Raw genomic sequence first — 19,235 nt, forward strand, 5'->3', positions numbered from 1 at the left:
ACCTGCCGCTGGGTTATCTCAAGGGAGCCCAAATTCTGTGAAGCTGAGGGCTAAACCCCAGTCCTCAAAGTTCACTTTTGTGCATTATGCCAAGTAGATTGCAGCCATGCTTCTCTTCTAAACTGGTGACACAGCCATTTGGGTCACACTACCTATGTAATCAATCTAAACTGAATGTGGGACTTTTGAAATTTCCTAGCAGAGCTCTGCCGTGGACTCAGATGGTGGGCTTATTTGGGGTATTCTACTCTCATCTGTTAACTTCTTTTTTCTTGGATGGTGATCACTGATGGGTACTCTACCCGTTAGGAAATAATTAATGTTAACTTTCCCATTCTAAGGTTTTTTTTTTGTGGGGACAGTTTCTTCTGTAATGAATATTTCTGTAATTTACCATTTCTCTTAATTTGAAATTCCGGAAGAAGAGATAGTTCCTATTCAATGTTTGCTGTGACATCATTAAATGTATCAAAACTGATTCCTGAAATCTAGAAAATGGGCAGTTTTTTTCAATCCTCTGCGTTTTGGTACTACTTTGATCACTTTCTTTTAAAACCTGCAACATGAATGCTAGATTGCTACTTTCTTCCAAATCTACTTAAGATCTGTTTATTCCATGTCTTTTTCATTTTTATAATCTTTTCCTTTAAATAGTCATAAACTTACATTTCTTGAAGATTGTATCTTAAATGTCTGTGAGGATATGCTTATCTTCACTTGTCTATACAGACAGGTTGATTAATATAAATTTTGAAACATTGGCAATTACCATTTTAAAATTTGTAAATGTAGTCAGCTCCTCTTAAGGCAGATTAATTTATGACTTTAAATGCGGAATGAAAGGACTGTCATGAGGAAGGGCAGAAAAGAAATCTCCCTGAGCTGTTGAATATTTTGCCTTTTAAAATCCTGTTTTTCCTTAGCCTAACAATACTGTCATACCTGCATTATCTAGGTATAGAACCACACTGGTTTTTCAAGTTTGCTATTGTTGAGCTTCCTAGTTGCCATTGCTTTACAGTTTTTTTTGTTTATCGGTTATAGCCAAGTTCATTTCAGTATCCTGTTTTTAGCATTATTAGCTAAACAGTGCATTAAAAGGAGGAAGTGATTCTAGAGAAAGTAATATCTTTATTCATGGAAAGAACTTGGATAGATGGCTTATTAACTAAAGAATTTTTAGAGGAAAAAAATCTTACGCTTTAAACAACATTTAAAGTATTTTGCATATTATAAAAAAATCTTCATGTCACATTGGATTCATTTTTGGAATTTCAAATATCCCAGACAATTTTGAAATACATCATAGCCCTGGAAACATTTGAAAATAGCCTGGCAGTTACTGCAGGTACATTTTGTATATCAGTGACATATTTTCTGAGTGCACCAAAGAGATTCTGATGTATAATATGATATTCTTACAATTCAGCATTCAAATTAAAATTCATCAATGCAGTTTCATGTAGATTTAACTAGCTGATTTCATGTTTATTATTGGAATAATGGGAATTCAATCATTGTTTATTGTTCGTTACACCTTGAATTCAATTGTCAATAGAAATATATCTCCATGTTTTATAAAAATATTTTAAATATTAAGGCACATAATATAATCAGTTGCCATACTTCATAAATGATAGCTTTTTTTGCAAAACTAAAACACAATAGCAATTAACCTTGTTGATATTAGACAAGTTGGAAATAATTCAAGTTATTAGAAGCCTTTCTCCTTTGCTTTGAACAGTATTATGTGATATTTTATTAGGGTAACCAGGAAGCTAAGTATTATCATGATTTATTTTTGAATTGATGCTGATTTTTCTAAGAGTTGGGAATTGGGTTTACTCTAAAAATAAACGTTGAAGATGGAGATCATTGTCTATGAACAGTTTTCAAAAGATCCATCTATTTCTGTGTTCATTTAGTTTCCACTTTTAAATTCAAACTCAGAATGTTGAATTTAAACTCTGATTATATGCACTGCATCCTGTCAACACAAATTAGGTGGTAGCCTGATTATCTGATGCAAAAGTCTTCTTTTGCCATTCAGAAAAGCTGTTATAGAGCAGTAGAAGGCTATATAATTTCATCTTGCATTTATAGATGTTTTTGTTCTATGTTTCTTACTAGCAGATTTTGTTAAATTAGTCAACTAAGGGCTAGTTATAGAATATTATAGAATATTTTGTCGTTGTGAGTGGGTACTGAAATTCCACATCAGAAATATTAACCTGTCCATATTTAAAGCCTGTTACCAGTTCTCATTTCATAAATTCACACTGAAACAACCGCTTTGTCAAAGTAAAATAATATTCACGTTCTGTCTCTGAAAACAGTTATGGTTTATAACTTAAGAAACACGGCCATACTGGCGGTAGGACTAATTTTTTTGCAACTTTTTAAAAGGATCTTTTCTCCTTGACTATAATATATAGAAAACCATCCTGCAGAACAGAGAAGTAATCTGCCTTTGTTGAAATAGATGTAAGATGAAAAAAATGATAAGGGGTTCCATTGTACTGTAGTAACTGCAAAACAATGTTATCCCAGTAAACTATTAAGAGCATCTGCAATCTACTCCAGTGCATACATTGGATATGCATACTGTGTCACAGTAATTCAATTTTTGGGGGAACTATATGAATGTTTCTTAGTGAGGTACTTTATTTTTGGGCAACCATGGGATAAACTGTTGGATGTTGGTCTTGTGACTTGACTGGTAACTGTGTACAATTGTTTCAGATTAGCTCTGCATTGCCGTCCTGGTTTCATGTCTCTCTTAGGTGCCATTTTGTCACAAGTGCCTTCCACCATCATGTGCTTGAATGGCAAATCCTAATGTTTGCACAGGTACAAAAGAAAAAGGAAAGAAAAGAAAATCTTAGGAGAGGGATTTCCAAGCTAATAAGGACAAATATACTTAATAGGCATGGAATGATGCTGGACTCTGGGTGGAAGGCATAGAAAAATGGGGATTGAGGAAAATGGCAAATGGAGTGTCTGGAAACATGAACAGTGAGTACTCCAACCTTGTTGCAGGTTCCATTTGTATCTGCTATTTGCATCAGTCTTTTACATAAGCAGTGTTTTATTTCAAATGAGTCCATATGTAGCTCGTATCTCATTTGATACAATTTCCTTCTCCCCTCCCATCATTTTTACATTTACATAAACTGTCCCTTGCTTGATCATTGTTCCTGATATATTGTATATTTAATATGTTGAAAGATGTTCTTGTGAAGGAGTTCGCTTCATTTGAAGCTTTGCAGAATAATGCTGTTAAACATGTATTAATTATTTCGGTATTTGTAGAAATATGATCTAAACACAATTAAAATGATTATAGGCCTTAGTAATATTTTGCATTGTATTTTGGCTTGTATCAGTCATGAGTGAGCTTCATTTGTCACAGGAATACATACAGTAGAAGTTGTAAATACACTTAATTAAAGAAAAAGACGAAATGTTCCGCCCTTATGAATTTGAAGTAACAATACACTGATCGATCAAAACAAAATCTTTATGACAGGAAATTTGTGTTTTCTTTAACAATGTATTTACAATTATAATAGTAAAAATATGAAACAGCAAGAAAATACATATAATTTCAGCCTCCTATGCAGACAGGCCTAGCTTTGCTCCCATAGGGAAAATATAGAATTTCTTTTTCATATACATATGTTTGTTTAAGAAAATGTGTTTTAGGTAGGGGTTAATTCAGACTTGTGTTTTATCACAGCAGAAGTCAGATTGTCAAATGTAGTTTTTTGGGAAATAAGTAATTTACTCCAAAGCTCAAGATCTTTAACATTCTACTTTTATTATATATTGCAATAGATATATAATGGCAACTAGGTTTCTAAACAGCAGATTAAACCTTGTATGTACAAAATCATATTCATCAGCCTTTCTGTTATTTTCATAAAAATCCATCTTCTCATAACCTGGCAAGGTAGTGGAACCTCTGTTTCTGAAGTCTCTCCTGTTGATAACAGTATTATTAGTTTTCATTATAGGCTGCTTAAAAGGCTTCTCTTGATGATAGCTCTCATATTAGATGTAATCTGATATTACTGAAAAAACTGGGGGAAGCCTGTTGGTCTGTGAAGTTCCTTGATTAGGGTATCGTTTTCTGCTTGAACTACCAAGGAAGAAACCACACCCCTACCCCAAGATAGCAAGTTGCTGTATATAAACAGGGAACAAACCCCATACTCGCCAGCACTGATGATGTCACCTAGATGGGTAGTTAAACATCTACAAGCAAACAACCAAACTCAGAGAGCATCAAGGACTCCACAGTTCAATCCAAAGTTGCTATATTCTCTTCTATTGGAAACCATTGGTCTGTCATGTCTAAGACAAATGTTGCCACAGACTTGTTTGGGCATCTGCATGATTCTGGGTTGCAAAAAATGATTATTTTATATAATATGTGTTACAGGTCAGTAGCAGAATTTCTTGTGACTCTGCACTCTGCTGGTTCGCTGTCAGTTGATAGAGCTTGAGGGCAGATAATTATTGCTCATTATTTGAGTTTGCTTTGCTTTGCTTCCTTGTGGGAATTTTCCTTTTCCATACTGAGTACACAGGAACAAGCAGGTGCTGAGACACTGGATGCACTGGGGAAAAAAGTACAACAAGAATACTCCCCTGTAAATTAATCAGTTACTTTTTTTCCCCAGACTGTGGAGAAGGGTTTTGTTTTTTGTTTTTTGTTTTCCTTTGCTTTGGAATCACAAATATGTGTCATGATGATGCTGTGGATGTTCCTAAGTTGAGTTGAAGAGAGCAAATCCACACTGACATCTCATGGCCCAGGGTTGCCATTATCTTTATTGCTTTAAAAAAAACCATATCACTCTTCCACCTTTCATTGGCAGGACATTTGGTGGGTCTCAAGCATTAGCTATGTCCAAAATGTGTCACTGGTCTTTTTGCAAGCAAATGTTACGTGGCAGTTTTTAGTTTGGTGTTGAACTGAAAATGGCATTGGAATATTTTAAGCATGTGACTAAGCTAGCTTTGTTGCTTTTCTATTTGGGGCTCCTTACTTTGTGCTTTATGCTGTGACCTGTAGCATTTCTGTCCTAGGTGATGATAAGTATGGGCGGAAAGTAATTTTGTTCAGTGCCTGTCGGATGCCTCCTAGCTATCAGCTTGATCACGTGAAGCTGCTAAGGTGAGTGTTGCTCTACCTGACTTGCTTAACCTTTGAATTTCCTCAAATGCTTCTCATTCAAGAAGCTTCTTGAGTTCTAACTCACTGGTGGGGAATGGAAAGATCATCTGGTCGTTAGTACTCTGAGGGCTGGCCATTAGCTCTCAGAGAAGAATATAAATCCTACCATTCCCTACCATTCAGTTAGAACTGAAGAAGTTTCTTGGATGAGAAGTGAAATGTTTTCAAAGAAAAAACCAAAAAGTCCAGTTGCCCTTTGGAAAAAGCACCTTTGGAATGATTTTGAACAACTGTTCTGGGAAAATTCTTTAAACACTGACAGTTCATTTGCTAGATATTTCCAATCACGTTTTAGAATACATGTCTGTCTTTATATATAGAAACTATAGATCAGGGGTGTCAAACTCATTTTCATTGAGGGCCGCATCAGCACTGTGGTTGCTCTCAGGGGGCCGGGTGGGCATGGCCAGGGTGGGCGTGGCCTACTTGGTGGGCGTGGCTAGAGTACGTATGGCCTACTGGGTAGGCGTGGCCATCGTTCGCATCAAGGGTGCCTATGGGGGCCTGGGCAGGAGTGGGACAGATCTGAGGGTCTCTGGCAGAAGGAGGGTCTCTGGGCCAGGGCCAAGGCAGCGGGGGGCCGTTCCCTCACTGTTTCCAGGATGGCTTCGCGGGCCGCATGAAACCACTTCGCGGGCCACATCCGGCCCCCGGGCCTTGTGTTTGACATGTCTGCTATAGATAGTTCTTATTTTGACTAAGTACCGATAAAATTACTGACCTCTCATATCTCTTTCTTCAGCTATTTGAAGTATACATTGGACCAGTATGTGGAGAGTGACTACACCCTAATATATCTGCATCATGGTCTGACCAGTGAAAACAAACCATCTCTAGGTTGGCTGCGGGATGCCTACCGGGAATTTGATCGCAAGTGAGTTGCTGTGGTTTTGGATTTTAAAAGAGTTAAGATGGTCTGGATAAGGATAAAAGCAATAAAAATGAGAGTATAATATGGTTTTATAGCCTTCTTGGTGAGAGATTTAGGTTGATCCTCTGTTTTTCTTATAGCAAATCAAGTTCCTTTCAGTTAAGAAATGTTTTATATAAATCATAACTCTTTGTTTTTCAGATACAAAAAGAACATCAAAGCATTGTTCATTGTGCATCCAACTATGTTCATCAAGACATTGCTGATTCTCTTTAAGCCCTTGATCAGGTATGAAAACGTGAAGATGCTTTGTCGGTATAGTATGGATGTACAGTAGTATAGTATAGTGATTAGGAAGTGAAGCATGTTTTCAGCGCTTTTTTAAGTAGGCTTATCATAATAATTTGTAATTTTAAGAAATATATTGTTTTTGTCTTCTTTCCAGGAAGGAGTTTGAGGATGCATTATTTCCCCCTTTGCTTTCCTTACAAAAATAGATGAATTAGTGTTATATATTTTGGTTTTTAGCAAAGCATTTGATCACGTGTCTCACGATTACCAATCTGTAAGTTTAGGCTGGTGAGATGTTAGTTGAACAGCCACATACCTGGCTCAAAAACCATACTCAAAAGAGCACTCATCAGTGATTCCTTATCAGTCTAGATCAGGGGTAGGCAACCTCGGCTCTTTTATGACTCATGGACTTCAACTCCCAGAATTCCTGAGCCAGCCAAGCTGGCTCAGGAATTCTGGGAGTTGAAGTCCATGAGTCATAAAAGAGCCGAGGTTGCCTACCCCTGGTCTAGATAAAGGTATCAAGTGAAATGCTCCAAGGCTCAGTACAGGGCTCTCTGTTTTTAATTATTTTTACGATTTGATTGAAGAGGTGGAGGTAATGCTTATCAGATCTGCAGATGACACAATAATGGATGTGATAGCTAATTCCATAAATAAAATTCAAAAGCATCTTGATAGATGGAAAAAATAGACTAAGTGTAGCAGAATGAAATCGAATAGAGGCAAATATAAAGCTTTTCATTTAGGAAATCAAAATTAAATCCGAAGCCATAGGCTGGGAAACTGTATGGTTTGGCAGTAGCATTTGTAAGTTGTTCTTAGAGCAGCAGGCGATTACAAACCAAATATTGTGATGGTGTGATTTGAGTATAAAAAAAAACCTAATCAACAAACTCTCCACTTCTGGGCACTGCACTGAATCCTACTATAATAGGATTCAGAGAAATAGAGTAGGAGCAGAGAAGGGCAATAAGACTGATCAGAGGACGGGGAATTACATTTTACAAGGAACAACTGAGAGAACTAGATATTTACTCTTGAAAAAAATATGATAAAGAGTATCAAAATTTGAAAAGGCTCAAATTTTCTATGTTCTTGTGCAAAACACAGACAAATGGGTGAAAGTAATGGGAAAGCAGATTCTAATTGAATATTGAAAGAAATAATAATAGTGCTTCAATTCTTCTGAGAGATGGTAGGCTGTTCTTGGATGTTTTCATGTGGAGGTTAGGCATTTGTTGGGAATGATTTAAATTTGATTACTGTGTTGAGCAAGAGTTGGACCACATGGCTTAAATGGCACCTTCTAACACTACAATTCCATGATTTATTATAGTCCTGTGTAGTTCATGGAATATTATGAGAGGATACAGATAACTTCATTTTTCATCTGGATCTCTCAGAATTTAATATTTTAGCCATGACATTATCTCAGCACAGTAGGGTCAATTCATTTCCAGTTATGGGAGTTCTATTTCTAATTAAACAATTTGCACATGATGAAACCAAGAAAAGAGATACTTTATTTTATTGATTTGATTTGCATGCCACCTAACTCATCTAGAAGTGATTCTACTTTGCACATGTTCAAAAGCCCATCCATTATATTTGTCCAAAATAGACAAAATATTTCAAAACTGGAACCACATAAATCGTTCAGTACAAATAAACAGGACTGGATTGGATTTTCCAAGCAATGAATTTGCAGATGAGATGGCATATAATAAGGCCACCTCTCTATATGTTCATCTCATATACCACAATGCTATAGGTTTACAATAATGTTCCATATTTGTTCAAAATATCCTTGCATTTTTCCCTCTAGAGTTAGTTTTGATATTGTATGACTTGCACTACATGCTCTTCAGAAGCAAAAGGAAAAAGAATACCATATTTCCTATTTTCTACATATTTTCTTTATAACATAGTGCAAATATTGCCTGCAGTCCAGGCACTAGGAAAAATGATATTGAAACTCACTCTTATTTACTAAAAGTTTCCATAATGTGGCTACTTTATGATTATTGTTTTTACATATTTTGAACAAGTGCCTTTGCCCTACGGGGATCAAAAATTCTTAACTTTTGTTTAGTGTTGGAAATCTTCCAACTGATTACTGAGGATTTATTATCCTCTGTAAATGATTTGTTGCAAAAGAAGGAAGGTTTTTTATACATAACTGGCACTACATTTGGAAGAGGGTCAGATTTAGTCCACTTCAAAATCTAAAGATGAAGAATTTTAATAATATATAAATTGCCAATGGTGTAAGGACTATAGGACAGTATATCCTTCTAATTAATGCAGAAGAACATCTTTCTCAGTGCCATTTTTCTCTGTTCAGCTTATGCTTGAATGTACTAATACTTATTTTTCATGTACCGGGCTGTCAATTGTTTTGCAGCTTTAAGTTTGGAAGAAAGATATTTTATGCAAACTATCTGAGTGACCTTGAGGAGCATGTGAAGTTGGAACAGTTGGGAATCCCAAGCCAGGTGCTAAAGTGAGAACCCATTGCTTATTTTGACTTGCTTATTTCCAGCTTCTAAAATGGAGGATGATATATTAAGAAGGGGAGTCAAGAAAAGGGCCTTCAGAGTTTGATTTCTTTGCATATTTGGTCTGACACAGGCAGTGCTTGACTTGCAACCACTTAGTGACCATTTGAAATTACAATAGCATTGAAAAAAGTGGCTTATGACTGTTTTTCACACTTACAACTGTTGCAGCATCCCCATGATCACATGATAAAAATTCAGATGCTTGAGAACTGGCATGTATTTATGACAATTGCAGTATCCTGGGGTCATGTGATCACCTTTTGCAACCTTCAAAGTCAACGAGGAAGCTAGATTTCCTTAATGACAGTGTTACAAACTTAACTGCAGTGATTCACTAGGCAACTCTGGCAAGAAAAGTCATAAAATGGGTCAAAGCTTACTTAACAACTGCCTTGTTTAGCGATGGAAATTTTGGGCTCAATTGTGATCACATAAGTCGAGGACTATCTGTACTTTGAACCACTTGATGTCTCCCAGCAAAAGATGGGGAGACATTTTTAATCTCCCTTTTTTTACAGTCTTTGTGTTGGATACTTTCTCCCAGTTATTCAACTCTCTTATTGTTCCTTTACCTTGTATTTGAGAATTTACTCTTAACTTTCTTAAGCAGAGATAGCTTTAGATCTAACCTGCTCATTCCAAATTACTTTTCTGCTCAGTTGCCTGTGACTTGGATGTCCTAACTGGTATTAGAAGGTTACTAACCTTCTGTTAGTTATTTAGATAGTAGATGGTTGTAACTATTATAGAGGGTATATTGTAGGGCATTCTTTCATAAAGTAGTGCATCAGTGGGTATTAGTTAAATAAGAATTTTTAGTGTAGGACAGGTTTCATACACACCAGTGTTTTTTTCATTGTAGGTATGATGAGTATCTGAGATCACTACAAAAACCTCCCCAGGTGCCTCAGAAAGTAACACCACCCCGTCCGCCTCTGCCAAATCAGCAGTTTGGACTTTCTCTCCAACAGTGAGTATTTCCATGTCTTTATTTTAGTTGATGTACTAGTGATGCGTGCACACTTTCTCTGGTAGTATTGTGTTTCCAATCCAATTACTGCTGTAATTAATTTTCTTTTGCCAGGCTGAGCTACCCAGATCGTGGCCAGAGAGACCCTGGATATTAAGCTAGTTTCAGGGTCTTTTCTCCACCCCTCCCAAATAATGTGTGTGCTGTGTGAGCAATTCTTTTAGAAAGATTGGTATAAAATTATTTCTAGCATCTTGGAAAGGAAAGATCAACATTATATAAGCTTCTCCTCTACCAACAGGCTGAGGGAAAAGAACTCAGACCGGAATCCTATCCCATTGGTGATCAGAGAAACCATTGCTTATCTACAACAGCATGGTAAGAGCAAGGAAAATCCATGTTCAAACTGATCTGCCCCCTCCGGTATCCCCTACAGGGATTTTTTTTTTTGCTTGAATGAGCTTAGCTATTTTCAGATGTCTTAGCATTTTTCTAACTTCACATTGAAAAACAGTGGAATTCTAGATATAGCAGTATTGTAACTGTTTCTATGTAAATATCACGGGCAAAGTTTCTCTAAATCATTTGGAGAACTTGCAGTCTTCTTGCTTCATTGTCCAGTTCTATAATAGGTGCATTATTTTTAGGGCTACATAATGTTTATTGCTCATGTTTGTAATAATATGATTACTCTGAGCTCTTTCCCTTCCCGCCTCTTTCAGCTCTTACCACACAGGGGATTTTCCGGCGATCTGCAAACACACAAACAGTAAGAGAGGTTCAACAGAAATACAACATGGGTAAATATCTGTTCGAGGTAGTCGCTTCCATTTGTCTTTCCCTTCTGTGTAGGCTTTAAATTTGCCCTTGGCACGCAGAACTTCTGCCACATTGCAGGTTACGCTTTGGCTATTCCCAGTGCTTTTTTTGTAAAAGAAAAAGGTGCCGGAACTCACACATGTCATACAACCCGCCTTGCCTACCCTACAAGGTTCCATCCAAAAAAGGTGCCGGAACTCCGTTCTGAGCGTTCTATGAGGAAAAAAGCCCTGGCTATTCCTCTGAAACACTTTCTTCTCTCTTACCCAGGATTGCCTGTGGATTTTGCAACATATGAGGATGTGCATCTTCCGGCTGTGATTCTCAAGACCTTCCTGAGGGATCTGCCTGAGCCTCTGCTCACCTTTGGTCTCTACAGTGATGTTGTCAGTTTCTACAGTAAGTTGTGACCAGGATGGTCCTAATCCCATATCAGTAATCTTTTCTCCGTGTGCTTGACCCAGAGTTACGATTTTCTTTGACAGTAGGAGAAGACGGACTTATTTTTCAAGTTAATATAATTAAATTTCTATCGATTAGGAGACTCTTTATTTCTACTCAAGTATTTTTTTTTCTCTGCAAGATAATCTCTCCCTATGTTAACTAGAATTGGGAATGTTGGTGCACATCACACTTGTTTTCTTTTCCTTTAAGGTATGGAAGAAGAAAAGAGCATAGATATTGTTCAAAAAACACTTCAGACTCTCCCAGAGGAAAACTATCAAGTTCTGTGTTTATTAATGAACTTTCTTGGGCAGGTGAGATTAGTGTATTACATACTTTTCAAATTCTCAGTCAGAAGGTGTGGTGGTGATGGTTAGCTTATCTATGGTTTTAAATTAAATTTGAAAAGTTAATGGAGGGTGCCTATCACTTATTATTGATCATCAAAATATGATAGGTACCCTCCATTAATTTTGGGTAACGGTATGTTTAGAAATAACCTAAATTTGAATATGAGATACACTGTTTAGAAAACCTGTGAAGACATTGATCTTCACTCTGGTGAGGGAGTAGTAAGGCCCTTTGTTTCCACATTCCTGTCATCCTTAATCTTTCATGTTTGATTAAATTTATTGCAATTTTTTTATTTGGTTATGGTGAGCTGCCCAGAGTTGTGGAAAGGGGGGCAGTAACAAGCTATTAGTTACTGTTTGGAAACAAGATGCTAAAATAGGTGAACCCAAATTTTTCCTGTGTATCCAAACTGTATCCCTTCTATAGTGCTCCATCCTGACCCGCTTTTTCCAGTCATTGACAAATATTCTACTTGTGAAAAGCTCGGTCTCTCTTTCTCCCCCCCCCCCTCTCTCTCTCTCTTTTTCTCTCTCTCTCTCTCTCTCTCTATATATATATATATATATATATATATATATATATATATATATACACACATATATATACACACACACACACACACACACACACACACACACACACACACATATATATATATATATATATATATATATATATATATATATATATATATATATATATATATATATATATATATATATATATATATATATATATACATACATACATACATACATACATACATACACGACTAGCACGCATGTGCAGGGGAACCTTTACCTTTACCTTTTTGTATATATATATATATATGTGTGTGTGTGTGTGTGTGTGTGTGTGTGTTAAATATTTGTCAAGTCATCTGAATATGCCTTGCTAATTAACTCTTTCTTTCCTGTTTGGCCTAACTCAAGGCTATCCACAGGGTATAGTCACAACTTATGACAACGGGAATAGGGCGGTATATAAATTTAATAAAATAAATAAATAAATTTGTGTAAATTATTCAAATTGCTAATAAAGAATTTATATGGCGGGATAGAACTCGTGGTCTCCCAGTTTATATCCTAATGCTTTAACCACTGTGCCAAAGTGCACCTCATTGTGTGTGGTGTGGTAAAAACAAAATTAAAAGTGAATATAGGGAATATAAATAAAATTAATACTTACAGAATTTAATTCCTTGATAGTGTGATGCAAGGCATAGATAACTTTAAGGAAAGGGGGAAGGAAATGTTGCCTAAGAAACCTTCCGAGAAAAGAGACGGGCCCTCAATTGTTTGTCAAAGAAGAAACCTAGGAATGACACACCTTTCATTTAAAAGCGGTAGGCAAGAAATTTGTACTTCCAGACTTGCAAAATTGATGCTGGCTTTCTCCGTTAAACCAGTCAGGAAACGCGACCAGCTGAACTAAATCTACTTTATTGTCAGGCCACATTAACAGAATCTTGTAAGTCTGAAAGTACAAACTTCCCACCTGCCACTTTTACTGCTAGAGCCATTAGGGTGGGTCCTTCTTAAGACTGACTATTAAACAATGACGGGTGCCTGGCCTGTCTCTCTTACCTGATGATTTTCTACGCAGCATCTGCTCCCCCGCTTTCCTCAGGGTTATCCATGCAATAGAAAGCATCTCTTAAGAGTATAAGGGACAAGATATGAAACCTGTATTCCTATTCTGCGGCAGGTGAACAAGATTGCCAAAAGTTATATATAAATTTGTATGTGCTTGTGTGTGTGTGTTAGTCATCTTTAAAGCTCTTTGAGGCTCATCCTGATTACCCATGAGCCGGCCTGCTTCTAGGCTCTAGTGGAGGGCTGGACTAGAAGACCTCCGAGGTCCCTTCCAGCTCTATTCTGATTGAATTGAATTAGTTATACCTGGCTGTCCTATTTGATCTAACAGAATAAGCACATTCTAAGTCCCATTGTTAAAATTATGACACTTTGCGAGACCAGAGGTGTATCTTTTCAGTAGTCTTACCTGCTGCGTGGGAAAGAAGCCGAAAATCCGCATGGCCCCAGTCGTGTTGTCAGCTTAGGAAAGGTCTTCATGTGTGACACAGGGCACTTTATGGTGCTAAGATAGTAGTTTTTTATTCTCGGTGTTTCTGTCCCTATCCACTTTTACAGTGACTTTGGATGTGTAAAAACAGTCATACAATATAATTCAAAAAAATAATAATACAATGCCTGCAAACTTCAAAAGAAAAGCAGCCATTTAAAAGGCAATAAATCCTGCAAATCCACTCTAACCGAAGGCCTGGAGAAAGAGCCAGTTTTTCAGGTGTTTTTTTTTAAAATAATTGTTTTTACACATCCAAAGTCATTGTAAAAGTGGATAGCTTTCTACATATCTTAAATCAATCAGATTTATCACTCAACTCACAATGTCTCTGTTGTAAGTTGCTCACATGTCCTTGGACAGTTGAAGTGGCTTATAAATTGAAGAAAGTAAATATCTACCAATTAGATTTTTGTTACTTTATTCCAGAAAAGATTGAAACCAAAACACTAAAAGAAATTAGCAGATGACTGCTTCCATAAATGGGGAAGGGAAAAAAATGTAACTAAAGGCCTGTAGTCTATTAAACGTCAGGTATTCTAAACTCCAAATAACACTATTTTTTATGCAAGACAACTTTGGTCTTTATGTCTAACCTGAGAGTTGAATAGATGGTAAGGAGCTAAGAAGCATTGAATCAAATTCCTGTTTGTTTGTTTTTTTGAGTGGTTAAATTTTTTTCTTTCTCTTTCTTTCCCGTTACTTCACACGTAGGTCTCTGCCAACAGTGATATCAACAAGATGACCAATGCCAACCTGGCAGTAGTATTTGGTCCAAATCTGTTGTGGGCTAAAGATGCAGCTATAACCCTCAAAGCCATCAATCCTATCAACACCTTTACCAAGTTCCTCTTGGACAACCAGATGCAGCTTTTCCAGAACACACAGGCTTGAGCCATAACCTGTTTGTGTCAGCACGCTCTGTGTCCACTGTGATCATTCCTTTCTCCTCCTCCTCCTTTTTGTTTCTACCTTGCTTTGGAGATGTGGCCATTCTGAAGAGGTTCCAGGTGATGGATGTGTAGCGTGAAAGATGGATACAGTTTGCTTGTGTGTACATATGGAGGGTTTTGCAGGAGGGGGCTTATCAGATGAGGAGGGAAAGCAGATCTTAAAAATCAAGCTCTACCTTGGCTATTCTGTCTTGGGTACTTGTACTAGTATTCAGGTTGTTCTTAAATGTTTTATCTCCTTTCCTTTCCCAAAGGTGTCCTATCAGATAAGCCTCGTTAACTGTCAGTGGAGCTACTTTCTCTTACTACCAGGCCCTGGGGGACTGGATTAGGGTAGAATTTATCTCAGTCAGTTCTCCCGTCCAAATTGATTCTTCACAGGTGCCCAAGTCAGGCAATCCTGTTTAAGACTGATAGTGACTTGCTGAATACACTTTATACCTTTGATGGATGCAGCATGGACTTAGTCCCTGGCAAAACTGAACCATAATACCACTGGCTTAAGTGCCTGGAAACTTATCTATAGATTTCATGCAGCTCTGACACTTGATCTATTATCAGGTGTTCCTGTTATGTAAAGATACGTGCTCTTGGCTGCACCGGAGCTCACTTTTCTGCCTTGTCAATGTTCTCCTCTAGTCTTTGCCAGCAATTTTTTTTTCAAAATGGCCTTGGCAGCAAGCCTTTCCTTTTTAACTGGCAGATAATGAATGCGAGTACGTGTATATGTACTGACATGCATTCAACCAGGCCAGCTCCTCTCTGCCAAAGTCCAGATCAAATTTTGGCCATACCTGTGACTGAAACACAGGAAGTCTGCTATTAGGTGGCTCTGGATGCAGCACTTTAGACATTGGATTTAGATTGTTTTCAAGCAAAAGCTTCATAACAGGGCCAAACCTTATTCTAATCTGCTGGGATCTACTGTGCCAACTTTATTAAAGAATGAATTTGTTTCTTATATCTTTTTCTTATGGGGCTTAATTGTAGTTTTTTTGGACTTAGTCAAAATGACCCTGATGCACCTTTGGTTTCTTTGGCACTTGAGAGGTATGAAGCATTGCTTTCTCCTTTTCTAGGAACTGAGATAGCCCTGCAGTAGGTTTATCTGGTTTTTTTGACTGTCTCTTTTTGACTGCCTCATGAAATTAGTTTTGTATATAAAAATAGCACTGCCCTACAATGTCTTTAGCATAGTTTTAAGATAAAATCTTAACATTTCCATTATGTCCTGCTGACAGCTCTGTTAGCAGCTGAATATGACCACATAGCCATAAGTTGACCCTACAAAGCAGAGGGCCAAAGTCGTACAATTCTATAGACTAGCAATGTTTTTTACCCCATAGTTCAGTGCAATTACGTAATAGAATTGTTTGTTATGCCTATAATTAACAAATGATCAGTGCAAACTAAAACGTGTACCTGGGTTATCAATGCCAGTATTTCAACCATGGCTGGTAAAAGAGCTCTAGCAGTAATTAAAAAAAATCCCAGACTATTAGTGGTAACAGGGAATGGCAGATTAAGGTGAGTGAAGCTATTAAGAGGGGCTGATGTGCTAAGATTGTTCATTCTCCTTTATTAAGGCATATAAGATTAATCTGATATGTTGTACATAGTGCTTAGTCTAAAGAAACATGGGACCCTTTCAGCTAGAAATGAAAAGTTATAAAGATTATCAAAAGGCTTTTTTTTCTTAATGACTTTTATATATTATTTAGCATGACTAAATGAGGAGTGGCCTTGCATAGAAACCATTATCAATATTAGCTTCATTGTTTTATATTTCAGGCCATGAATAGCTTGTAGGCTGTTTTTTATAGTATGCCATTGTGAACTGAGACTAGATTTGGTCTGATTCTAAGCTGTAGAAGTATTGCTTTGTTTATTAAAAATGCCCAGGTGAAAAGGAAACTTGATTGTACAGAAACCGCAATTTAGGATAGTAAGGTCCCAGTGCTGCAAGTTCAGTCCTTGCACTCAAACTATAATTTCTATACTGAATTAGTTTCAGAATTATGTTAATACAAGTTGAAAAGAAAATAGTTTCTTGGGGGTTCAGTATTGTCATACCTGGGCAATGACACATTTATCAACTACATATATTTCAAACTCCTGAATGTGACTTTGCGTTGCCAGGTTATAAAATATATCTTGTTAAGTGCATATTACGAAAGCAAACTTGCAAAACTGTAGAAGTGAGCCAGTGTAAATAATTCTTAATTTTCTCACTTTGCTGTGAGCTACCAGAAAATCTAAAGTGTATGATTGCTTTGTTTCTTTTATCTTTTCTCATTTTGCCTTCTTGAAACTATAGCTAGCCATAGACCTGTGATTGGGCGAGACGGTTTAAAAGAATGAAATATGTGGTTTGAACTACACTGCTCTCCCAAGTTTTGATTTCCAGAATGCCTGCTGCCTGAACTGGGGTATCCAAGCAGTCAGTCAGAGTAATTAGAGGGGCAGCTACATGTTTATGTCTTCCCACCTCCTTTTTTAATATAACTTGATAGCTTGTTGTGGCTCTACTTCCTCTCCTCCTGTCCTTTCAGTGGTACATCTACGTATTCCTGTTTATTGTTGCTTGGCTTTCATGTTAGATATTGACCCCAGTATTTGTAGATGGAGCCCTGTGTCTCCACTCTATCACTCTTTTGCCTGTCAATAAACCCACTGATTCTTTGGCATCCTTGGAACACATTCTGTACCCACATTGCTAGCAGCTGCTCCTCTGCTTGTACTGACACAACAGTTTTTGGGTAACACTGCTGATGTTGAGGCCCAATCTGGATGTCTTATGTGTGCTGCTTCAGCCAAATATTACATGGCCAAATGAGTCCTTGTTGCACACTCTCCAGTGAGGTATTTTTGTTGCTGTTCCCCCCATATTTTACTACTTTTGATTGTTTATTGGGAGCAAGGCTGGGGGTTGTTACTGTGACTTTTATTTACATAATCTTGTTTATATCCTTCCAGTGGTACCAATCTTGTATTCAGAGTTTGCACTTTTTGTACTTCAATAAACACTCAAAGCCAATAACAAATTTTGGTGTGCGTCTCCATTTGTTATTCTAAGACTAGTTGTTATTAAGAGATGCTGTTTAATAATAGGCACCTCCTATTGACTCCTATATTTTCAAGTACTGACTGCTTAAGTCAATACCTGAAAGTATAGAAGCTATTTTTTTTCATTGTTAAACAAATTGTGTCGGGTGGATCTAGCATAATTGTCCCTATTATGTATAAATCAATGCTTATTAGATATAGTGCAGTCCATTTTATCTAGAGTTTCTCCAACTCTACTACGGCTGTTTTAATTAATTGCTTTCAGATCTGGAGCAATGTTACTACACATCCAAATTTTTGTATCTTCACTATAACTAAAGAGGAATAAATTTGAAATTAGAACCTCATTGGTGGCTAACCTATCTAGAATAGACTCTTACTACTACTACCTTTCTAGGTAATGGTCTCATTAAATCTTGAAAAGAAAGCTAGAAAACACCCAGCTTCTGAAGATAAACTTTGGTCCTATGAGAAGTATGTATGTTCCTTTGAGGGAGAGCATACTTGCTTGCCAGTAGTGTGGAGTGTTATAAAAACTAGAACAATGTCAACTGTGAGAACCATAAACTTTTCTTCTGTCCTAACTATTAACTAAATAAATATACCAAATATGAATATAACCATATTGCTCTTAGGAAAAAAAATGAAAATATAGTGACTGGGAAATGAAAGGAACAATACATCAAAAGTAATCAGGAAAAGGAATATTATTTTAAAAAATGTTCTTAATTTTGGCTTTCACTCTAAGAAAATGACAGGTTGTGTGATAATTGACTAATGAGTCTGACTGAAATTAGTAAGAACTGGGGAATCACACTACTTATTTCAGTATGGTATATTAATATATTTCATCCACCGTTGTGTCCTTCTGTGATTAGTCAATTTTATATGGAATTCAAGATAAACCTTCAAAAATTCAAAAGTAGGAGACTTAATTTTGATTCTAGTACATTAGCTTTTTAAAAAATGTTATCAAATAAAAAATACTTGTCATAAATTTTTCATGAACTATCACATAGAAAGCTACTTACTTTTTTTAAAAAAACAGAGCCTACTTTTAGGATTTGGATATAGTGTTTCATAAAACAGAAACGCATCAGGCAAATGTTTATAATTTATAATAAATATATGACAAGATTCACTTTATTTTTTTCTAAGTGTTTGCTGTCACAACCATTTTTCTTATTTTTTGTAATTTCCATACTGTCCATACAAAATGCTGAGAACATGATCCAGCATAAATATGGTTACTACCATGTTTTCTCTTTGGGGAAATATGGGAGATTTCAAAGGGTAGAAATTGCTATCCAAACTATTATCGCATTTGGTTCCCATACCAGGATGATTTTTGTTTATGGAAACTACAGCTGCAAAGCCTTTTTGTTCCTTATAATTATGAATTTAAATTGATATTAAGTCTTCTCTGGAAATGCCAAGCCAAAGGTGTCCAACCAATCTTCTATAGGTTGCATGAACTGAAATGTACCATATGGAGGTTCAAAAGATGATTTCACTCTTTTCACTTACCCAAGAGAACTAAACATCTTAAGCTTTGCAGAAGCAAAATACATTC

General features: G+C 36.6%; 1 protein-coding gene across 3 annotated transcripts in view; it reads left to right on the plus strand.

Moving 5' to 3' along the window:
* ARHGAP1 (Rho GTPase activating protein 1) overlaps positions 1–17,640 on the plus strand; it is a 34,894-nt gene extending 17,254 nt beyond the window's left edge. For 2 of the 3 annotated variants that reach the window (XM_081315073.1, XM_081315074.1), the window contains exons 4-13: positions 5,095–5,182; positions 5,985–6,116; positions 6,315–6,401; positions 8,815–8,913; positions 9,834–9,941; positions 10,243–10,319; positions 10,664–10,741; positions 11,031–11,159; positions 11,415–11,518; positions 14,358–17,640. In XM_081315073.1, coding sequence (XP_081171199.1) covers positions 5,095–5,182; positions 5,985–6,116; positions 6,315–6,401; positions 8,815–8,913; positions 9,834–9,941; positions 10,243–10,319; positions 10,664–10,741; positions 11,031–11,159; positions 11,415–11,518; positions 14,358–14,537 — 1,082 coding nt within the window. In that variant the 3' untranslated portion in view covers positions 14,538–17,640. Of the gene's footprint in view, positions 1–2,783; positions 3,016–5,094; positions 5,183–5,984; positions 6,117–6,314; positions 6,402–8,814; positions 8,914–9,833; positions 9,942–10,242; positions 10,320–10,663; positions 10,742–11,030; positions 11,160–11,414; positions 11,519–14,357 lie in introns of all 3 variants that reach the window. The other variant, XM_081315075.1, reaches the window with a different exon arrangement.
* The last annotated feature ends 1,595 nt before the right edge of the window (positions 17,641–19,235 follow it).

The sequence above is a fragment of the Vipera berus genome (genome assembly GCF_964194415.1).
Source record: "Vipera berus genome assembly, chromosome: 1".
NCBI classification, from domain to species: Eukaryota; Metazoa; Chordata; class Lepidosauria; order Squamata; family Viperidae; genus Vipera; species Vipera berus.